Source organism: Nanorana parkeri, unplaced genomic scaffold (assembly GCF_000935625.1).
Source record: "Nanorana parkeri isolate BGI_ZX_2015 unplaced genomic scaffold, ASM93562v1 scaffold573, whole genome shotgun sequence".
Taxonomy (NCBI): Eukaryota; Metazoa; Chordata; class Amphibia; order Anura; family Dicroglossidae; genus Nanorana; species Nanorana parkeri.
This window is the reverse complement of record NW_017306841.1, coordinates 895,066-918,357: the sequence shown is the minus strand read 5'-3', so window position 1 is coordinate 918,357 and position 23,292 is coordinate 895,066. Positions and strand designations below refer to the sequence as shown.

At 42.8% G+C, this 23,292-nt stretch overlaps 1 protein-coding gene across 1 annotated transcript in view; it reads right to left on the bottom strand.

The window, feature by feature from the left end:
* The window catches only part of LOC108791772, a 20,386-nt gene extending 910 nt beyond the window's left edge, over positions 1-19,476 (bottom strand). Inside the window, exons 1-10 of the mRNA XM_018562343.1 lie at positions 19,408-19,476; positions 18,736-18,862; positions 18,047-18,154; positions 17,122-17,220; positions 16,950-17,027; positions 15,773-15,883; positions 13,391-13,465; positions 6,608-6,654; positions 4,976-5,056; positions 2,543-2,895 (exon numbers count right to left, since the gene is read on the bottom strand). Coding sequence (XP_018417845.1) covers positions 2,543-2,895; positions 4,976-5,056; positions 6,608-6,654; positions 13,391-13,465; positions 15,773-15,883; positions 16,950-17,027; positions 17,122-17,220; positions 18,047-18,154; positions 18,736-18,862; positions 19,408-19,476 — 1,148 coding nt within the window. The remainder of the gene's footprint in view (positions 1-2,542; positions 2,896-4,975; positions 5,057-6,607; positions 6,655-13,390; positions 13,466-15,772; positions 15,884-16,949; positions 17,028-17,121; positions 17,221-18,046; positions 18,155-18,735; positions 18,863-19,407) is intronic.
* Between the last annotated feature and the right edge of the window lie 3,816 nt (positions 19,477-23,292).

Sequence of the window (23,292 nt, the reverse complement as noted above, 5' to 3'; positions counted from 1 at the left end):
GATCTCATGGCTACTTCTAATACTGGAACACAAGGCATTCATGCATCGAAACATGTACATAAAAGTGCATATATGTTCAATGTTTTTATAATTATGGTCAGCACAGTGGCTGTGGTTGGCGCTTCTGCCTTGCTTGCAGCACTGGGGGTCCCTGGTTTAAATCCCAGCCAGGTCACTATCTGCAAGGAGTTTGCATGCTCTCCCTGTACATGTGTGGGTTTCCTCACACACGCCAAAGACATGCTGGTAGGTTAATTGGCTCCTGTCTAAATTGGCCCTCAGATGTATGCATGTGAGACAGGGACCTTAGATTGTAAGATCCTTGAGGGCGGGGACTGATGTGAATGAGCAACTATGTAAAGCGCAGGCAGTATTGTGATCCACACACCTCTAGCATACAAATAGCCAAGAAGGCTTTACATCTTCCAGCATCACCTTCCTGCTTCTTGTGCTAAAGGTATAAGGTGATCACGCTGAATTAATGTCAAGGGTGTGGGCTGGAGGGGTGACACTAGTAGCAGTTTGGCTAAACCAGGAAAATGTCCCTCGTCTGGCTGTACAGCACAACTCAAGTGTGAATCCTGAGGCTGGACAGAAGGACAGATTCTGAGGCAGGTAAAACAATTCACTATATGTGTTTCTGATGTTATCTCACTCTTAGCCTGGAGCTGCGATTTAACTAGCAATAAATCTTTACTCCTGTAACAGGTTCCAAAGCAAGGTCCTGTGGGACCAAATGTCACACTAACCAACAAAGTGGAAGCCAAAAGACCTACCACACTCCACATGAGAAGGCAGACGGATTTTTGCAAATGACCAGAATGCTACAATCAAAATAATCCTTCAAAAGCTAGGAGAAGATTATGGAAAAATGATGCCAATCCCTATCTGTGTCAGCTATTATCTGCGGTAACACAGATATGTCTGTGAACTAATAAAGATTTTCATGCACTGGAGTGTAAATATTGCTGCTCATGGGGGTTTCAGTGTGCACAATGTCCCTCTGCAGTTTTCTATGTAAAACAAGCAAAATCTTATTATACCCCCGTTAAGTTCTGATCCATCAGTGGATTGGAGCTCACACAGGACTAACAACACTCCCATCACTCCTATGTGAAAGCTTTTTGGGTTGGCAATTGGCCATTCAGGCTCCAAGTTCTGTATTACGAGGAGGAGGGCAGTGAGTCACATGTGCCTCCGTACTCACGAGTGCAAGGATCTTTCGTTGTTCTTGAGGGTGAACAAGGTAGAGGGAGCAATAGGAAAGTATACGCTCCTTACCTTCTCTGCTCCAAAGACAACCTGTTACTCCTTAGTTAGGTTTGTACTTGTTTGAATACATTTGGTGATCTATATGTAGTATAGGGTATATTGACCCATATGTGGGGTGTCTATTCCCTGGTATAACCCCTGGGAACCTTTTGGTACTGTATTTTTCAAAAATATTGGCTTTCAATTTTTTTTAAATATCATGTTACTTTACAAGAGAATGGGAGTGACCTAGGCAGATGTACCCACCTACCATTTCCAGTGACTCTATCACCGGAACACTTACCAGTTCCACCACTGATGACTTAAAGTGACATTAAACCCTCAGATTTTTTAATATAAAAAACAATACTGTAATGTGCGCCTTACTGTAATCCATGGTTGTTTCCCTTCTCTTTGCTGCTCTTCCTTTTAAATCTGTATCTGTTCTCATGCTGGGCAGAACTTCTGTTTTGCAGCAGACTGCCTTGCCTCTGGAATGGATACATGGTGTCTGTGTGCAGGTTCACAACCTGAGCCAGCACTACAGGAAGAGGCACTCAGCTGCAAAGGGAAGTTCTCCCCCAGCATGAGAAGACATGAGGATGTAAAAGGAAGAGCAGCAAAGAGAAGGGAAACAACCATGGATTACAGTAAGGCGCACATAACAGTATTGGTTTATGTTAAAAAATCTGAGGGTTTAATGTCACTTTAAGCTCAGCTGGTTGAATCTTCAGCACTTCTCCCACTGTGGTTCCATCTGCTTGCTGCTGTGTCACCAGTCACTGTCATGGAAAGCAAAAGTATTTATTTATGGTGCAAATAAATATTGTAAAATTCCTCCCCATGTATGCTCAACCACGAACGCGTTTCACCATTCCGGCTTACTCATAGAGTATCTCTTTGATCTCTATGAGTAAGCTGGGACGGTGAAACACATTGGTGGTTGAGCATAGATGTGGAGGGACTTTACAGTATGTATTTTCTCCATAAATAAAGACTTTTACTTTTGGGGAAGACCCTTGGAGTGTGGCTATTTCTGGATTTAGCTGGTATAGGCGATGGAGCGCTTCTTTCCCTACCCCTGGGATGCAATCACAGTGTAAGCCGGTTTGGGAATCTGAGCAGTGATTGTTGTGAATTATCTTACTATGTTACAGAGCTGCAAGGACACACTAGTGATATAGTGGCCAGTGGATGGGAGTAGTAGTGGGGAGGGGGGGGGAGACAGTCAATTAAAATTTTACAAGTCAAGAAGACATATACCATCTAACTGTATACACGTCATACTTACTGGAGATAGTATGTAGCGTCATTTCTTCTCTTAATCCGACCCAGAAAGCGGTACAGGAAGTCCAGGCGATCCTGGTTCAGACACAGATCCTGGAAGGCCGGGTGCAGGGTGATACAGTCATCATTCAGTGGGTAGACCATCCCAGAAATCTCATGGCAGCATACAGGCTCCTCCTCTGTGGACATATGAAAACAGCGACCACATTTACACCAGTCTGCGCTCTCAGTATCCTTCTTTATCCTAGGCACATCCGCATTTTCTACTTTTATATCTGAAGCAGTTCTTAAAGGCTCAAATGTAAAGTTGGGTTGCTGTTGGAATGGTTTTACGTTGCCTCCCAGGACTCTGAGACGCTGTAAAAAAGGAAAATACAGTTTTAGTTTGTAAGGGAACAATACAGGAGGATTTCCAGCTTCATAAGTAACCCCCCCTTCCCCTTTCCATAGAGAAATATGCTTTACCAAGAGCAATAGCTGCAATTTTTAAATTACACCTAAAGGCTCCAGTGTGAAGTCTGCGCAGGTGAAGAAAATAAGCTTCCTTTACCTTCCCTAAGTGAGCCAAATCTTTGTTCATTTGCGATTCACACACTACAGCTCATAGTGGTGGTGGTGGTGGGGGGGGGTTTCCGGCAAAGAGACAGTGCTGTCAATCCAGAAATTATTGGGATGGGCTAGCTGTGGCCTGCTGATGATTGACAAGATTAAGAATTAAGACAATGCTGATAGTCATGACTTCTGCAATGTCTTCTCATCCCACTGTAGTGTAAGCAGGCACAGCCTACAGGAAGGTGACAACGCTGCTCTAAATTCAGGAGCAGTGCATCCATGTTGTCACTCCAATATAGGAAGCAGCATCTGGTAGACTTTACCGGCAGGATCAATACGTATTTGTGAGATTTTCCAAAGTACAGATACTCTTAGGCTGGGTTCACACCTAGGCATATTGAATATGCGCGTTTTGTGCCACACGTTTTACCGTGATTCGCGGTAAAAAAAACGCGTGACAAACGTGTGTTTCCGAGGGCTACCTGGCTGTATCCCAATGGATACGCGCGGCAAATACGCCCCAAATAAGCTCCTGTACTTCTTTGGGCGTAGGGCGTTTTGCAGCGCGTTGCTACGCGCTGTAAAACGCCCAGGTGGGAACCATGCCCATAGGCAATCATTGGTTTTCACATGTTGAGCGTTTTACAGAGCGTAGGAACGCGCTGTAAGACGCCCAAGTGTCAACCAGGCCTTACAGTAAAGTACCGTAGCAGATATGCATTGCCTGTCCAAAAAAAAGTCACCACCTGGCTTAGCTAATCAAATTCTTCAAAGCCTTCCATTGGATAATAGGTCTAGGTTCAGCAATGTTATGTGCCCCAAAAATGAGGTCAGCTGCCTTCCTGAATATACTGAATGACCAGGAGTTTCCATCAATGGAGTTTTTTTTCCCCTGACAGCACAGGCAGATTCCAAGGTGACAATGTCAGGATTCATCAGCTCAAATTGTGAAAGAGTGGTTCAGAGAGCACGAGACATGACTGTCACACATGGATTGGCCACCAGAGTCCTGACCTTATGGCGATGGGGAATGGGGAATCTTTGGGATGTGCTGGAGAAGACTTTACACAGTGGTCCAACTCTCCCATCATCTCATCATCATTTTGGCGAAAAATGAATGGACGGAAATAAATGTTGAGACATTGCATAAGCTTACTGGAACGATGCCATGGTGAATGTGTGCCGTAATCAAAGCTAAAGGCGGTCCAATGAAATATTAGCGTGTGACTTTTTTTTGGACAGGCAGTGTATTTTTTTTTAGTGGGAAGACTTAGTTTTACTTTAAAGTGGAGTTTTACTCACCTTCCCCACAGTGATGTGACGTCCGTGAGTTCCTTCTCTGGAGCCAACATCTCTGCCGTTCTTTCTCCAGGTTCGAGATCTTTGCCCATGACTGGCTACGTCGGGGTGACTTCACCTCTTTGCATGCGCAGAACTTCCTCCAGGAACCTTGCAGATGCCAGAAATGTACACTAAACTGCACAATTCCATGCACATTGTCAAAAAGATTGTGAACAAGTATCCTAAGGCTCCATATTGCAGAATTGATATGCTATGTTTCTTCTGCAATAAGGAGCCTGCCTGCAGCTTTATTATTTTTATGGAAAATTCAACTTTTTTGCTCTTTGTATCAACTAACATATTATTATTACATAGTATTTATATAGTGCCAACAGTTTGCACAGCGCTTTACAATGTAAGGAAGACATTACAATTACAATACAATTCAAGACAAGATGGTAAGGAGGGTCCTGCCCCTGAGGGCTTACAATCTAAAAGGAAGGGGGAAGTGATACATAATGAGGTAGCTGTGTGGGGATGGACATATGCACATGAGTGTGTAAAAATGGTCTAACACTTTGTGTGATCTACCAAATACACCTACCCTTGCTTCTCTTTCTTCCAAGCTCAGGATATCCCCACGGACTTGAGGACCAATTCGTCTCTTCTTTGTATCTACTGACAGCTGAAAGACAGAAATATCAGTATACACCAGGGATAGGCAACCTAAAACACAAGCGCTAATTTCCATAGTCATAGTTGTCATAGTTGCAATGTTGTCACCAGGCCAGGAAGTGGGGGAAGATCTCCTCAAATGTATACAGACAGCAAAACCAACTGACAGAGGTTTTATCTGTTCCCTACTCTATAAAAACTGTGAAAAATATAGTTTTTGCTGTATGTATGCTTTAAAGCCATGAGCCATAAGCCATCCGGGAAGGATCAAAATGCACAAATGAAAAACTAAGCAGTAATAGGTGTAACAAACAAAAGAAAGGCATTGAACTGGCTCCCAAGATATGAACCAGGATGTGTGGGAAATGTTACAAATTAAAGGAGAACTATAAGGTGACTGATTTACACTCATCATCATAGTTAGAGCCGGCATGCGACAATGAAACTGTCACACGTCGACTCTATAGATCAAGAAGTCAGCCAATACAAACCATCGCTTGCTCATTTTCCGATCATCTGCCTGCAGAGCGGTGACTGTCAGTCAACACTCCCTGCAGGGATTCCCCCCTCCCCTCTCCAACGCTAGGTCTGCCTCTAGATAGGCAGAGCCCACTGTCAATCAGCCAGCTGGGTGGATCTCGACAGTATTGTCAGTAGGGATGCACCGATACCGATACTAGTATCGATATCGGTGCCGATACCAAGTATTTGGGTGAGTACTCGTACTCGCCCAAATGCTCCGATACCTAGCACGAGTACTTCCTGTATTAGGAAGCCGGGCAGTGCATCATTACACGCTGCCCGGTTTCCTGATTGGCCAGGAAACGGCTCCATGCTCTCTCGTCACTTGTGATGAGAGAGCATGGAGCCGACTTCCCGGCCAATTAGGAAGCCGGGTAGCGTGCAATGACGCGCTGCCCGGCTTCCCGATTGGTCAGGAAGCTAGCAAATCCGGAAGCCGGGCGCCATGTAATGACGCAGCACCCGGCATTCTGATTGGCCGGGAAGCCGCCGTCATTTTCCCTCGTCATCTCATGAATCATAATATTAAGAAAGTGACCTTAAAGCATTAGTTTGTATTGCTTTAGAAAAAATGTCACCTGTCCCTTTAACGAAAAGTATCGGTAATTGTTATCTGCGAGTACTTGATCAAAAGTATCGGTACTCGTACTCGGTCTTAAAAAAGTGGTATCGGTGCATCCCTAATTGTCAGGATTTGTCACGGCTGCGGCTCTCTGAGTATATAGCTCGCTATATACTGAGCTTTGGGTCACGGGAGGAGTTTAGTATATGTCCTCCCATGACCGTAAAGAATACTGTGGGATAAAAAGATTACCCCATAGTTCTCTTTTAAGCAACATTAAAATGGTATGTCATTTATATTACTTGAATTATGCAAAGCAACTTGCATTTTGGCTTTGGTGACCATTGATGGAGTTTTTCGAATTCAATACAACTTTAACCCTTAATAATCACAGGGATTCATCCATGGGGTTCTAACAACGTGCTGATATTCCCTTTTAATTGAATAGACAAGTAGTGAAGAACTAGAGCTACTTACTGGTTCAGTCTTTCCGGTTTTATGTTTGCCTCCAACATTTCGTCCATCTGAAACAGAAGATCACTTTAAACAGGACAATCTACAGAACACGGAAATCACTTATAACTGTATGATAACCGATATTTTTCTTGGATTTCCTGTTAAAGCACAATTTTAGTTTCTTTAAATCTAATTGAATGCATTTATGATATACATGTATATCTTCGGATATACATTTCAGACAAGTGCAGTTCATAATAGACAAGACAACATTTTCTCTTGGACATAACTATTTGTCCTTTCTCAATGAGTATGTTCTTCAGATTAGAGATACCACTATGAGAGCAAATGTCGCTTTCATCTGATGTTTGCGTGTTGCTATTTTGTTTTATTGATATTAAATGTACCGCTTTAATGCGCTAAATCTACGCTCTGTTGTCTGTTCTTCTTATCTACAGTTTGTGGATACCCTTTACTGTAAGGAGTTGCTGGATCTGTTGTGCTTTTATTTGTGGATTTCCCTCTCTGTGTTCTTATCCGCTGTGGACATTAAATACAGCAGTAAGGTGTGCTTCTATTGTCTTTTTTACTTTAACACTGAACGCTGTGACCACTCAGCAGGCTGTCTGTATAATGCTATCGTGCTGTGCAGGCAGCCATAAGGATGGGGCAGGTGTAGTCTCTTATTCATTTGAATGGGAGACCACACTTGCCTGCCCTTATCATAGAGAGAGTGATTCCCTATTGGTATCCTGCATTCAATTCTGACAGCATACATTAGCACACAGCGGGGACATACACTGAGTGGCCAGATTATTATGACCACCCCATCAGTACTTCGTTGGGCCGCCTCGTGACTCCACGAGATGTTGAAAGGTGATGCGAGGAATCTGACACTGCACTGTTGCCCTTCTGTTGTCTTGTACCAGTCTTGCCACTCTCCGTTCTGCCCTAACATTGACTAGTCACTGACGGCCACAATTCGCACGTTCAGACCCAGATTTTCGGCTGACAGTCCAGTCTTTAAACACTTTACCAACAGCTGCTCTTGAACATTTACCGAATTCTGCTGTTTTGATAGGTATAGCTGGCTCCCTGCACTGAGCTCTGTACTGTTGACAGTGCAGACCTCTCAGTGCAAGATTCAAAATCACACACTGATTGTTCCGGCATTGAAACAGACCAATCAGCATGCAGGGACACAACACTGGACCATGGGCACTGAACAAGTTAAGTGAGCAGGGGTTCTGGTGTTTCACTCCTTGTACTAATAGTCCAGAAAACGTGCACTATGCCTTAATACCTGAAATACTATGTATACTGTTATGACATATTATTTTTGTAAATTGTAGGAGAGGATTTGAGCAATTGATTGAGGTTGCTGCGTCACAGATAAAGGCATGACCTGACAAGGAGCAGGTGGCAGTAAGAGTGGAGTCCCAGCCATAGGCCATCCTAGGAAATGTCATCCCTACACCCAGGAGCTGGCCTTTCCTTGCAGGCCCATGGAAGCAAGGGAGTAAGTATAATAAATGCATAAAGTATAAGTTATGCAAGTCTTGCAGCGTGGGGGAGTGGGGGAAGTAGTTGCTCTGAATCCCATTTTGGACACCATCTGCATGTAGCTTGCATGTTCTCCCTGTGCTTACATGCTGGTAGGTTATTGCTGCTTATCTAAAATAGCCCAAGTATATTTGTATGGACCCTTATAAAATGCAAGGTCTTTTAGGGCTGGGCCTCACATGAATGAATATTTTGTAAAGCAATGCATAGACTGATGGCAATGTACATACATGTCTTATTAAAAGAAAAAACGTGTGGAAGTCCCATATACTTCAACGTATAGTGTCAGTGTGCAGGGGCACATATATATTAAACGTACCGCTCTATGTGCACTTGCACTGTCATGGGATCTTTTTCAGACCATAGAGATAGCAAGTGGCCAGAGGCAGAATAAGGTTTTTCTGATATCTGTAAAAGTACATTTCTAATGTGTCATCTGATATTCAGCATATGATGGGGGCAGGCATATCTGCCTATCCTCACTATGTACTGAAGAGCATGTGGGGGCTCCCATTCACTGTAAATGGGAGCTTTACCCTGCACACTCGACGGGCAGGGTAAGGCTCTCATTCACTGTGAAAGAGAATTTTAAACTGCCTGCCAATGGCTGCTTCCACAGCACAAATGTGCCTTGCAGGTAGCCACATCACACAGTGGGCACATGTGTGATTTCATATGCTATATGAACAGGGCGTACATGCTGTAAATATAAACCACCATTACGCTTGCCACAGTATATCTGTTGCCATGTAATGAGAATCCTTGCAGTTTGGAAGGAATGAAGAAAAACTCAGCATGAAGGAAAACTCAGAAAGAAATGGTTTCAATAAGAGGCTTTTTATAGGAATAGAAATTCAAACTATATAGAATCATATCAAGCAACGTCTCTCTCTGGGGACACAAAGAAATCTGCAAAAGCATTTCTAATGTTCTTGGTATAAACAGGGTGCTGGAAGTCCATGAAGTGCAGATCTTGAGCAGTGTCCTGGGGAGCAGGGCCTAAAATGTCTTTCTCCTGTTCAATAACAAAATTGTGGAGCATGCAGCAAGCCTGCACCACATTGGTGGCCTTCTCCACAGCCAGTTGTACTGCAGACAGGAGAATACGCTACTAGCAGTACTGTCTCTAAAGGCGCAGTCCACCCTGTGATGGGCACAGCTTAGACGATAGTTGTAGATCTTATGTGCCCCTACAGTGGGCATGAACTTATCCATAAACAGAAGATTCTCCATCAGTCCAAATGCTGAATCTGCCACAAACACATATGGCAGACTTAGCTTTGTCATACAAGGCAGAGGTCTCCTAGGTGGGATCCTTGGGTGTCCTTCATACAGCCTACGTCCGGTTGTTGACTCCCTGAATAAATCTTCTGCACTCCTGTAGGCCCCAATATGAGAAGGAGAATGGGCATCCATCAAACCCAGGAGGTCAAGAAAGAAGTATTTCTTGCCATCCAGGGCTCCGATACAGTTGGGAAACTGCGTTATCGCCGAGAATCTTCTGCCAGCTCTTTCCACAGCTCCATGTAGGCTCTAGCATCACAACTCCTCACACTGTGCAAGGCAAGTTTCTAGAGTCACTTTGGCCACTGTTCTCACACCCAGATGAAGTGATGCAAATGTCTGCCCAGTCGCCAGAAACCTGAAACATCAAATGGAATAACAAAATAAGACTTTTAAAGTAACAATAATAACCATACATACACAGACTATATGTCTGTTGACGATATATGTTGTGGTTGCCTACTCCAATATATACTGAAACATTTCTGTACATTATATACAGGGGGAATTAAGTAAGAGTAGTTACTGTTTCAGTTGCCCATAGCCCTGAACAACCAAACAGAGACTAGCTTTCATTCATGCAGCTTAGAGAATGTAAGCTAGATTATTGGTATGGACAACTGGAACTACTTTAAGGTAACGCCACCCTACATCCATATACTATACAGAAACAGTTCAGTATATGATTGGGGTAGATAACCTTCAGCACTCCTGCTGTTGTGAAACTAGGGACATTGCAAGACTGACAGCCACAGGCATGATTCCCACAGGTAGACACACAATGATATTTGTAGTTGTACCACAGCTGGTGTACCAAATGTTACCTGTCCCTGGTATATACTATATTGTACAACATAGTGCACTATGCACTCAACACATGACGGATACCTACATATAGGTTATTTTTACATTCACATTACGATTAGAACATACCTGAGTGTGACCAATAGTCGCTCCTCAGCAGACGCACTCCTCCTCATGTTGGTATCCAAAAGGGCGAGTCGTGGTTGCATAATCTCAAGCAGTGCGTCGAAAGTGGAGGTAGACATCTGAGTAAAGTTAAAAAACTTATTTGGATACTTGCAAAGTTCATCATGCATTGTAGCAGATACACTATTTGTCAGCCGATGTGACATCAAAGAATGTGTCTGCTAGCGGCGCCTGGATCTCTCCTCCAACATTCGTATCCTCCTTAACAGCATGAGCAAGATAAGTCCATCGATCAGATCGACAGTAGGACCATATCTGCCAAAGTAAAATACTTAGAACAAAGCCAGCTAGCACACCTCTCTCAAGAACAGGGAGCATAAAACAAAACGGTACCAGAATTACTTAGATTTGCATAATACATGCATTCAGAACATTGTGGGATTGAAAACTGAAGAAGAATTTTATGGATGTGAATGTTTTTGGGATCATGATTACGTCCGTAAAATACACACAGTTCAGATCTGTACTTGTATTGACATGAACACAACAGTATTTATTGCTATTGGCTCATTCACACAGATCTGTTCTGGTGCGTAGTGTTCCCCAGTGTAAAGCAAAAACTAGAAAAATGGGCGCCTACAATCTGATTTTACGTAACACACATGTAAAGGTTCGTGCAAATATTTCCATGAATATCAAAGGACCATGGCCACCACTGCCTAGTGAAGGAAGACATGTACACAATGTGTAGGCATCATCAGCGACACAGACACAAAAAGTCCTAGCCCTTCAGTCATGAAAAACTGAAGGCAGATATCATTCTACGCCTGCACAGCCACTTACTCAATGTTGATCTTTACATCTCTCTCCTGGCCTTCCATGACTCAAATGATTCCTTCCCCGATTGGCGGCGCAGAATCACTTTGGCTTTGAGTCATTCATGACTAAAGCCCGAGGTTACATTTCACCTCTATCACCGCTGCTGACTAGTAAATGACTAATTCAAGTAATTCAAGGCCAGGAAGGGAGCTGTTGTAAGAAGCCTGCATGCATATTAGCTCATATGGACATCTGCGCATGTATGTCTGTATGAGTTGAGATGCACTACACACCAGTTTTAATGGCTTGTTCATACCATGTCCAGACCAGAACAGTTTGTTCCCGGACCAAAAAAGGATCCCAATGTATCCCTATGGTATTTCTGGGCTCTGTTCACACCAGCACAGTCCGTTCCGGTCGAGAGCAGAAAAATACTGCTGGTCTTATTTTTCCTAGTCTGGAATGCACTGGAACACATGGAAACATCCAAAATGCATGCAAACGCACTGGAACGCACCTGTAAGACCATTTTAAGCTACAATAAGGAGCAATAAAAGATTGATAGCTACGCATGATCTTGCTGACAGACAGATCCTGTGTATTAAAAAATGCATGTAATGTTCCGTAACGCACTTCTATTTAACCAATTTAGACGTGTAAACATCTGTAAAAGGTTAACAGACTTCACACCCACATTTTACTCAATGTATGAAAATGCAACAATTACTTGAACTGCAGTGAGCAGGTTGTGGTTCTTCACGGTGTTCATTTCTAATTAGGTCAGACTCCTCTTGTTTCACAATCATAGGAACTATAGGATAAAATACAACACCGTGGTTAGCACCTGAATCTCCATTGATCCACCAGACATTAGGGCTCCAAGCAGTTGATGTTCTACCATAACAATACTGTGTTTTCCCATGGTGAGCCTTATTCATCAAGCTGCAAAAGCCCCTAAAGTAAATGTAAACTGCAACTGGAAGACATCTATCTTGCCATGTATAACGTAATTGCTATGTATTCTTTACAAAATACTAGGGATGCACTGATACCAAGTACCGTACTCTGTACAAGTACAAGTACAGATACTTTTCCAGCTCCAAGACTAGACTAGACTAGACTAGACTAGACTAGAGAAAAACTCAAAAGTTAGGAGGCAGCTGTCATTTGAAAGGAGCACACGGAGCTCCTGGGATTTGTACATCTCTGTTTTAATGTATGATTTTGTTTTTATAAATATATATAAGTGATGCACCGATACCATTTTTTCAAGTACAAGTACTGATACTTCTCCAAGTCCTCACAGATACAAGTACTGATACATTTTTGTTTATTGTCATGTGACAGTTTTTCTAATACAATACAGACTAATGATTTCAGGACAGTGGTGGAGCGCCAGAGCCAGGTCCCAGCTGCAACCGCTGAAACTCTGGTAGTTCTCATGAAAATGCCAAGTATCAGCAATGGTATCTGAACGGGTATCGGTACATCCCTACAAAATACAGTTGGCGGCTTTTTTTGATATCAGCATTGCTGATCTCCCCCAGCCTCTTTCAGCCACTACAACATGCACCTGCTCCAGAATCAGCTGCACATCATTGGTTGAGACTTTTTTTTTTTTAGAAATTGGTGGGCCATGCTCAAGCAATGACAGCATGGCCACTTGTAGCCTCCGCCAGGTGGGCAAGCACAACTGGGAGACAGCCACCCCCTAAAAGAACGTGCCCGAATAAAGACCTTCGTGGCAGGACCACCAGTGAAAGTTGCAAATTTAAACAGACAGAGCACCTTTTGAAACTACAGCATGTTAACGCTTGTAGAAGATTTTAGTTATTGAGTTTAGATCTACTTCAAGGCATGCTAAAAAGTTCTGAAGCAAGATCATCGCATCCAGTCATCAGATCTCATCTCTTGAGACTAGGTAATGACTTTGTTGTTGCTTATAATGATAATCTGCCTAACCATTGAAACGGCAAATTCCCCTAAAGTCTACATTTTCAATGTCAGGTGGAATGAATGCATTAGTGTGTTGTGGTGGGATTCATTTTGAAAAGAACTGGAGCACACTTTGGATTTCCCACCATTTCTGCACGAACGACATTGGTCACCAGGGAAATCTTCCCAGCGGACACAAACAGCAATGAAGAAGAAAGAAAAACCTGACAGGAGTTTTTAACACTTGGCAGAGTGGGAAGTTACATCACCTACTTATATTTTCAAGGTCCTCATTGTCCGTTTTCTCGTCATCACTATCATCAGGTTCTTGCTTCACACCAGGAACCCCTGCCACAGACAAACAACAATTATGTCATAGTAGGAAAGAGGAGGTGTCCTGAAACCTTTAAAACGAAAGACAATCCTTAGAAGCGAAGTAGAGGCAGACAGTATACGATGGATGGGATGTGTGAAGAAAAGCATCCTCCACATACCTCTAGGCGTGTTTACTAATCCCTATACGAGGAGCCACCGACCACCAGTGTAAGGGACTCTCTTTCTGTCTTTATGGGACAGAATTACTTTTCATTTAAATTTTGTGATCGTTATTGAAAATGATTTTATACAGAGCAAAAAGTGTTTAAAAAATGACCACCTTTGATGTTAAATACTCCAGCTATGCCACATTTGTAATATTTTAAAAAATAACTATGGGGTAAGTGTTTCCCCCATAGTTCTCATTAGGGTCACGGGAGGACATATACTAACCTCCTCCCGTGACCCAAAGCTCAGTATATAGCGGGCTATCGCCTGCGATATACTGACAGCGCCACAGCCGGGACGGATCCCGACATTACTGTTGAGATTCACCCAGCTGTGTGAGTGACAGCTGTCTTTGCCAATCTTGAGGCAGAGCCAGCTGTGCCCGCCCCCTCCCCCGTTTGATCCTCCACTCAGCGCTGGAGGATCGGAGAGGGAAGAATCCCTGCGGGGAGCCGTGACTGACAGTCACCGCAGGGAGACGATCGGGAAGTGAGCGGATCTAATGCATGTTTCTGCTCACTTCCCGATCAATAGAGACGACCTGAGACAGCTTCTTTGTCACACGTCGGCTCTAACTATGAGGATGAGTGGAAATCACTCACCTCATAGTTCTCCTTTAATATATCTATAACTTCTTGATCTTACTAATGTACCGTGAGATGTACCGTGATTATCATTTTTAGCAGGCGTTCCCTGAGACCTGAAAATTATTTCAAGGGTTAATCCTGGTTTAAAAGGCTGAGAAAGGTTGTGTTGGGCTCTGTTATTTTTGGGGCATTTTTAATATAGAATGCATACGCATGATTGATCTAAGCTTTTCAGGAAGTTGTCTAACCGAGCCAAAAATCGACTCGCCAATACAAAATCCCAGTATCTGGCTGTGCGCCAAATAACGGCATACTACTGTAAAGCCACTACTGCCTTTTCTGTTACCTATATCACTCACCGTGGCTGTCTACTAGTTTAATCCATTCTTTACATGCCACATAGCAAATCTGATTTGAATTGTAAATGCAGAAATTCCACTAGAAAACTAAACTACACGCACAAACCTTTTTTAATTCTATTCAGCTAGGTCACACACCTGTCACACTAACACCACCATTTGCTACTGCAACTATGCAATTTTCTGTCAGCTCTATAACTGCTTTTTGATCTATGAATGACCTTCACTACACTCGTAGTTCCTTTATCTGTGAGCTATTATACTGCTAGGACACTGACAGCGAACACAATAGTGCTCAGGGCTCTGTCCTGAAACTCTATTGTCGCCATTCTGATTCCATTCTGAGAAGTTATAAGCAACTTTCTGGGGCCATGTGTTCACTGCTAGATTGCATCCACCTCTGAAAAAGTAGCGGTGGAGGGCTTTTTAATATAAACTCATGGTCTCTGAATTTACTGGGCGTTTGTAGTCCTTGCTGCTAGCATTATCGGTGTAAAAGCAGTGGTGTCCTGCTTTTACACCAATAATGCTAGCAACAAGGACAAGTTGAACTAGGTTTTAAAACACATTTAATTTTTACTGGTCACATGGGTTTATTTTTGTGACTTACATTTACATGTAGTTTTGTGTTGCATAAAAAAAACCTGAAACGGGAACCATACCGCACTCCTTACCGGGATTCCCACTTGATGAGGATGGGTGCTCGAAATTACTGCGGATGGCACCGCCACACATGAACAATAGAAAAATGTCACCAGCACACCATAAGTTGAAAAAGCCAAATATTTGATTGCCAATAGCTGTATCTCATTGGCAAGCGCTTTCGGGGCCTCGCAGGGTCCCCTTCTAAGCTGATGAAGGGGACCCTGCGAGGCCCCCGAAAGCGCTTGCCAATGAGCTACAGCTATTGGCAATACAATATTTGGCTTTTTCAACTTATGGTGTGCTGGTGACATTTTTCTATTGTGCATAAAAAAAAGCTGACATGCTGCATTTTTATGCAACGCGCACCAACACACTTGTATGGTGAAAATAGGGCATACGGGAAATAATTGTTTTCTATGTGCCCTTGCAATGAGCTAAGTTGATCTGCATTGATGAAATCGGAAAAAAAAAAAAGTGTCTTTTTTAGAAGAAACATTCAGTAGAGAAGAGCACATATTTACCTGCGCTGTTCCTGGGAGTATCCTCCCCTCCTGCACTGTTATAATCATTTATTGAAAACACCTCCTCCTCTTTTTTAATAAAAACTACATTAGATGTTTCGGGTGGAGGGTCTGCAAAATATAAAAGAAGCATGAATGAAAACTTGTGAAAAGTAGGGCTGTTTCTTTATTAACCAATAAGGTTGAACTGCGGTGCTTTGCCTGTAAACTCTTCTATCCAAGGTGAACCCGAGGTGTCCCACACAGACTCCTTGTACTGATGCCGAATGACAACTAGTAATAAAATAGAACTTGATTTTGGAAGCAGTACACAGGCAGTGAGAGGGCACAGGCCTAGTCACCCGTATTGCCCATAGTCTCCCTGCAGTTGATCTCAGCCTCAATACTGACATACTATGCCTTGTTCTGCACAGTGTCTGCGTGAGGAGGAAGCCATTTTAATAGGGCTTTGCTTCCTCCTGCCAGAGGTTTCCATTAAAGAGAATAGTGAGCAGCACATTAGCAACATCACCAACTCTCACTCCACTTCTCCGGACACTAACAGTCAGAGGCAGCAGTGCCCCAGATCTCACACTGAAAATATTCAGCTATGAGGCTGTTGTCACAGACATGCCTAGGCACACTCGCATACCAAACGTTCACTGCTATTTTTCAGGAGGGATTAAAGACAAAAAAGGTAGGATTTCATCAGGGTGCTACTCAGGCACAATTAATATTTCTAATGTTCCCTTTAACATAGCAAATCTTCGCCTTTGAGTTCAGTTCCACTTTAAAAAAACAGTCAATAAAGCTTTAACAGAAATCTATCACTATGGAGGCAACCATTACTGAATTCTTAAAGACAATGCTAGCGTATAGTCCTTATGCAGGCCCCTGCCAGATCCATACTGAGCAGCCCACAGGGAGCCGCATAGCTGCTGCAAATTCTGGCGGCTGGTCCTACCGTTCTAGAAGTCCTACCGTGAAGAGGAATCCAGTTTGTTCCAATCGAAAGGTAGTCTGTGGTTGGAATGCATAACAGAGGGCCTCTCTATAGGAATAAATGAGATTTTACTATGCATGGGCAAAAGAACGGAGGGACTAGCCAGGAGAGTTTACTGGGGTGTCTGTGCAGCTCCCCATGAATCATGGATCTGGTAGGAGTGTGGACATGGAGGGTAAAAAAGCAGATATTTACCTGCAAATTTAGTTTGAGCTCCTGAGCCGACGGGTTCATATGTTTTCTCCAGCTTGATCTTTATAGTTGGACGAGAACCTGCTGATAAGATACAGATATCAAATTATAGACAGCTGCATCAATACAGCATACCACAGTCAGAAATGTGTATTATTATACTGTCACTACTCACACGTAGAAGGTTGATTGTCTATGACACAATGTTCTTCCTGACTTACTGGGGTCTCTCCAATGTGTTCTTCCTTTATCTTCACTAAAATATCAGGAAAGTCTACAACAGAAAAAGAGAGAATTTTAAACTGGATTTGTAATTTTCTCTCCTTCCTTTCTATCCCCTGCTACTCCCTTAAGCCACCGGGTGCAAAGAGAAATGTCTGGCGCTTCCAGGTATGCAGAAAGATACCCTCTCCCTTTCCCCCTAAACTATATCCCAGAATTCCTGAGCAGCCAATTGCCAGGCATCATAGGGATAGGGAGAGAGTCCGAAACCTTGGGATATGGTCTGACCAGAGTTTATTAAAAGGAGAACTATGAGGTGAGTGCTTTTCACTCACCTCATAGTTCTAGCCGACCTGTGACAATGAGACTGTCACAGGTCGACTCGGTAGATCGGGAGGTGAGCAAACACATACTTCGCTCACCTCTCGATCCTGTCACAGCTCTCTGCCGTGACAGGGGAGGGGCTGGATTCCCCCCTCCATGCTCCAATCTGCCAGCGCTGACTGGCGGATCGGACGGGGGATGGTACAGCTGGCTCTGCCTCTAGATAGGCAGGGCCAGCTGTCACTCACGCAGCTGGGTGGATCCAGACATAATTGTCGGGATCCGCTTCAGCTGCAGCGTCTCACTGTACCGCGAGCAGTAGCTCGCGGTATACTGTGGCGTCTCAGTATACCGCGACCTGTAGCTCGCGTTATACTGAGCTTAGGGTGACGGGAGGACGCTAGTTTGTGTCCTCCGGTTACCCTAAGGAGAACTATGGGGAAAAGCCTTAACCCCATAGTTCTCCTTTAAAGAGCTTCTCCTCTTTGCTGACAAACACCTAAACATCATCTACATCCTGACCTAACATCCCTTTTAAACAGTACGTCACCTACCTCCAACTACGGCGCTTGCCTTTTCCATGGAGAAACTGTCAATAAGGACATACGATTCATCCTGCCTTTTAATGCTGAAAATAATGCTTGGATCCAAAATTGAATAACCTATATCAGAATAAAAAGGATAACAATGTGAGGGAAAATAAAATTGGAAAAACTATAAACATATATAAAACTTTTATGTATTATCCATTTAAAGATAAACTCCTATTTGAAAGTGCTATTAAAAGCTCTAATTAAATTCAGGGTTGCTCTGATGGGACAAAGTAATGGCAATATCTGGTAGAGCCAAAGCATACCGGGTCACTCATCTTCCACACATTCCTATCGGACTGTGAGGCAGCCCATGATTTGATGGACAAATAGGAAAGTATTTGGGGGGGGGGGACACTTTGAGGGAGCAGGCAGCTTCGGAACTAAGAGACATGATCACAGCTGTGCCCAATTGCAATGACGCAGCTTTCAAGGGGAGCAGGGACAATGAAGGTGAGTCACTTTAAGGGTATGTCCAGGTCCTGCTTTAACTACAGTGAAAATCCTAAAACTTTGGTTGTGCTGTTTGGTAGAGGCAGATCACAAGAATGGATGTACAATATTACACCTCTTCTGGCAGATAAGTTCTCATATGCCTATTTTTACTATGCATTTATCCATTCACTTAAGAGTTCAAGCGGATTCAGACTCACCGAGTGTTATTAATGCTCCATGAATCTCTTTCATCACATTTCTGTAAACATCTTTCTGACGGTTTTCCATGCGCATCCACTGATCCTCGCTAAAGGAGCCAGCAACATTATAGAATGTGATGGGACCCTAGAAACAACATATAAACTACTATGTAACTCAATTGTTGTCTTTGAAATTCAACACAAGACCAGCATATATGGGAGTATGAAAGACTTAAAACAACATCCAGTTACAGCGAGGTTCCTTATGCCAGAGATTATTTCAAACTATTCGTTTGAAGGTCATTTTTAGGATGTAAAGACACATCCACCACTTAGGGGTGTATTTATTAAAACAAAAAATCTGCAGAGCCCTTCGTCCTGCGAAATTGCCTGTACAATTGCTCTGTGCAAATGGAGGCAAAAAATAGCATTTTCTTTCGAGGTCAAATGGAAGAAAATCTCACATTATGGCCATTAAATGGAGCCGAGGAGCATAGGAAACATATTTATGTCCTATGCTCCTCAGCTCCATCTAGTGGCCACAATGCAATTTTTACCCGATGACATTTAACCTGGAAAGAAAATATACTAATACATTTGTTTTCCTTCCATCCGCACAGTACAAATATACATCCAGCTTCACAGGACGAATGGCTCTGCGAACACAGCCCCCCCTGGGATAAAACATACCTTCCTCACTGATCTTTTCTCCAACAAGATACAGGCTGGCTCCTCTTTATACTGCGCAGTCTCAGTCATTCCGAAGCCATACTCAGAGAGACTGCTAGAGGCTGCCACGAGTACAATTTTACTATAGGTGAAGCTGTCTGTTAAAGCACCTTCCAATAAATCTTAAAAATAAATATATGCAAGTGCAGCTTTCACACAAACACTTGCTTATTGAAAAGCCTGTCTGACATTTAATATTTATCAGTAGCCCTTCCATAAATCATCATCGTATGTTGTAGAGGTGTCAGCCAGCATGCTCAGGTATGGGCTGCTCTGCAACTCTTATGGCATCCAGCTATTATTCTATAGAGAATAATGGGGTGACACAGAGAGCATGCTCGGATATGTACAGTTTGTCTAATCAGCTCAGCATGCAGTACTATGATCTGGGGAGCAGGATAAAGATTATTAGGCCTTTTACAGCAAATGTACGTTTACATTTTATATATTTATGACAACTTTAAAATGTTATGTAATTACATAGTTACATAGTATTTCAGGTTGAATAAAGACACAGGTCCATCAAGTTCAACCTCTTGTGTGTATGTGTGTGGTTGTGCATGTGTGCGTGTACACGAGTCCCTGTGTGTTCTTGTTTCTAAGTGTACCCTGTATGTTGCGGTCTCTGAGGAAGGTATCTAAATGCTTTTTGAATGATTCAATACTGTCAGCTGATACCACTTCAGCCAGTTCCAGACTTTAACGGCTCTAACTGAAAAGTCTTTGTTATAAAGTTCACTGTAAAAAGTTTATTGCTGATGTGGCCATCACCACTAAACATTTTGTACATCAAAAATCATGTCCCCCCTTAATCTCCTCACTTCCAGCGTGAACAAGTTTACATTTAGTAGCCTTGTCTCATAGCTTAGGTCCTCCAGCCCCTTCATTAGTTTAGTTGTCCTTCTCTGGACTCTCTCCAGCTCAAGGACATCCTTTCTATGAATTGGTGACCAAAACTGAACCGCATACTCTAGATGAGGTCAAACCAGCGATCTATAAAGTGGCAAAATGATTGCTTAGTCCCTACAGTACATTCCCTTTTTAATACAGACAAGGCCCTGCTAGGTTTGTTTGCTGCAGCCTGGCATTGCATACTAATTGACTTAGTCTGTTCAATATGTAAAAACTGGAGGAAAGCAAAAAAAAAAAGTGTCTGTATTGCAAATAAAAAACAATTAGGTTATTCCTTTCATTTTCTATTGACAGCTGCGATTGGATTGGTTTCCATGAGCGAAACAGACAAATTTTCCTTCGGTCTCCACCATGAGACTCGGAAAAAATGAATTTACCTGGCTGGTCATTTCTTCTTCAATAGTCTTCAGCAAGTAAAAACCGGCTCTATGCAAGTCCACATACAGCCCTTCACAGGATCAGGAGCCTCGGTTTAAATCCTGCAAAATAAAACAAACCTCCAAATAAATTTCAGCACAGGGTCAATGTGGTATTTATATTACAGGTGAATTATCACAGAGTGCTTTCTTCTGTTATCAGGATCTGGGCATTGCACGGTTTTGATGCAAGACTGCTTCTTATAGATGCAGAGGCTCTGATGCTGGACAAGTGCGGAGCAGCATTACAGATGTAAGTAAATCGAGGCTGAGTGTGGGAATTAGGACCGTGTTGGGGAGGGGGGTGTCTGTCTGTCTCTCTCTCGTTCAGGTGTTGGGGGAGGTAAGATGGAAATCAACTCAAACAGTTAATATTTGCTATGTTATAGTGAACATCTAGAAATGTTAAAGCTAAACTCCGGCCTTCCCTTCCTCAGTCCTCTCCTGGACCGAAATTGCTTCTCACAATGCAGGGCTAATAATCCAGCATTGTACCTGAAGACACCGAGGGACCACCCACAGCAGAGGAGAGAGGGAGAGAGCAACACAGCGGGGGTGAAGGTAAGTAATACAGCTTATCTCCCCCTGGAATAAATAAGCATTTAACCCTTGAAGCTGGGAGGGCGGAGTATGACCACAAGGGTTTTTTCCCCCATCCTGGAGTTGGGTTTTAAGAAGCTTGGCCCAGAGGAACTGGAAACAGATCTATATCGGACAAGGCAGAGGCATTAAACAACCCTGTGATCCGGAACCTGAAGGGACTGAGAGGGAACTCCCAGAAAGCAGTCGCGGAGGATATACAGCAAGGCTCAGTGCACTATTGGGTCCTGGGAAAACAGATTTCGAGCATAACATACCATATTATCACAAAGATTGCTTTATTTCACAACATATTCATAGATCAAAAGTAGTATTAAGATCTGGGTGTTTTTTTTACCTTAATGCATTCTCTGCATTAGGGTAAAAATGACCCAGCACCTTTTTTCTCCCCCAGTCCACCCCAGGAGCCATGAGCTCCTTCTGCCATCAAAGAGAGAAGGGGCGTGGCCTACCACAGGGCTGTGTATGTCTATGGACGCACACAGCCACTATGGGCACGAGCGCGTACGGGTGCTGGGGGGCCCGGGGATGGGGGGGGGGGGGGGGGGAAGATTGCTGTGGGGACCCACTAGAAAACGAGAAATTAAGAACTTAAGAAAGACAGCAACAGCCTCCAGCAAAGGTGCATCTCCTTGTAGGAAATATTTTTTTAAAAAGGAGGCTTTAATATCACTTTAAGTTAAAAGCTTACTCTGTTATTATACCACCACAGCAACCCTCCCAGAAACATACAGGCCTCTCACTAAAACACCTTCTTATATCAATACAAACACCCACAGTACCGCCATACGTATGTGTCACTCTTGCTGCTGTACTGTTGTGATTTTCATCATTTCCTTTGCTGTGGAACTTGTAAGTGCAACTATCCATGCAGTCCTCTTTGCCCAATCCAAGCCTCGTTCTGGATATCAGCACTTCCTGTATCCAAGCCTCGTTCTGGTCATATGCTTTCTGTATCCAAGCCTCATTCTGAATGTAACTACAGAATTCCAAGCCTCGTTCTGGATATCAGCACTTCTTATATCCAAGCTTCATTCTATAAATACATACTTCCTGTAGCCAAGCCTTGTTTTCAATATATAGTAAACTCTCCATTATCCGGTGTTCTGTTGAGAATGCCAACCCACTCGAATTTGCCGACCTGACCATCTGCGCTTGGGCACACACCGGGATGAACGAGAAAACAGCCATTTATTTACAAAGTATTTACTTCTAATTGTCAATTGTAATTCCAGTAATAGCACTTCCCGATCTCAGCCAAGGTGACCTGAGTCCACACCTCCTAAATATTGAGTTTCAAAGAATCATTTACAATATTGCTATTGTGATGGAGTGTGTTTAGAAAGGACTCAGATATATGTACTTAATAAATATTTATTTAATTATAATAAAAAAATCCCATAGTTCAATATAAAACAATCCACTTGTAGTAACATTCATATAGTTCTCCAGATGTCAGTATACTGTCTCTAACGGCTATTGCTGATTCATATACTTAAAATCCATATTACAAAGTAGTACATTCATATAACTTTTACATATTCCATATATTCTTAACAAGTATATCATTATTTGATGAGTCCCCTACGCGTTACGCCCACAACGGCTTCTTCAGGGGGGTATATTTGTTTTGTTTGTTTGTATCTATCGATTTTCAGCAATAATCTGTCTTTTTGAGGAAAAACACACATATAATACAATATCAGTCAGTATTCAACCATGAGATCAAAAATCAGCATATAGTATATTGTATCTCAAAAATCTTCAATTATTTCTATTTTCTACTTGTACATACAGTTCCTTATTTATCATTAGTCAATATATTATATTCGTTATTCTTCATTTGTCAATAGTAGGTTCACATTGATATTCAAACATGGGATATCTTGTTTCCATAGATTATTTGTCCATCAACACT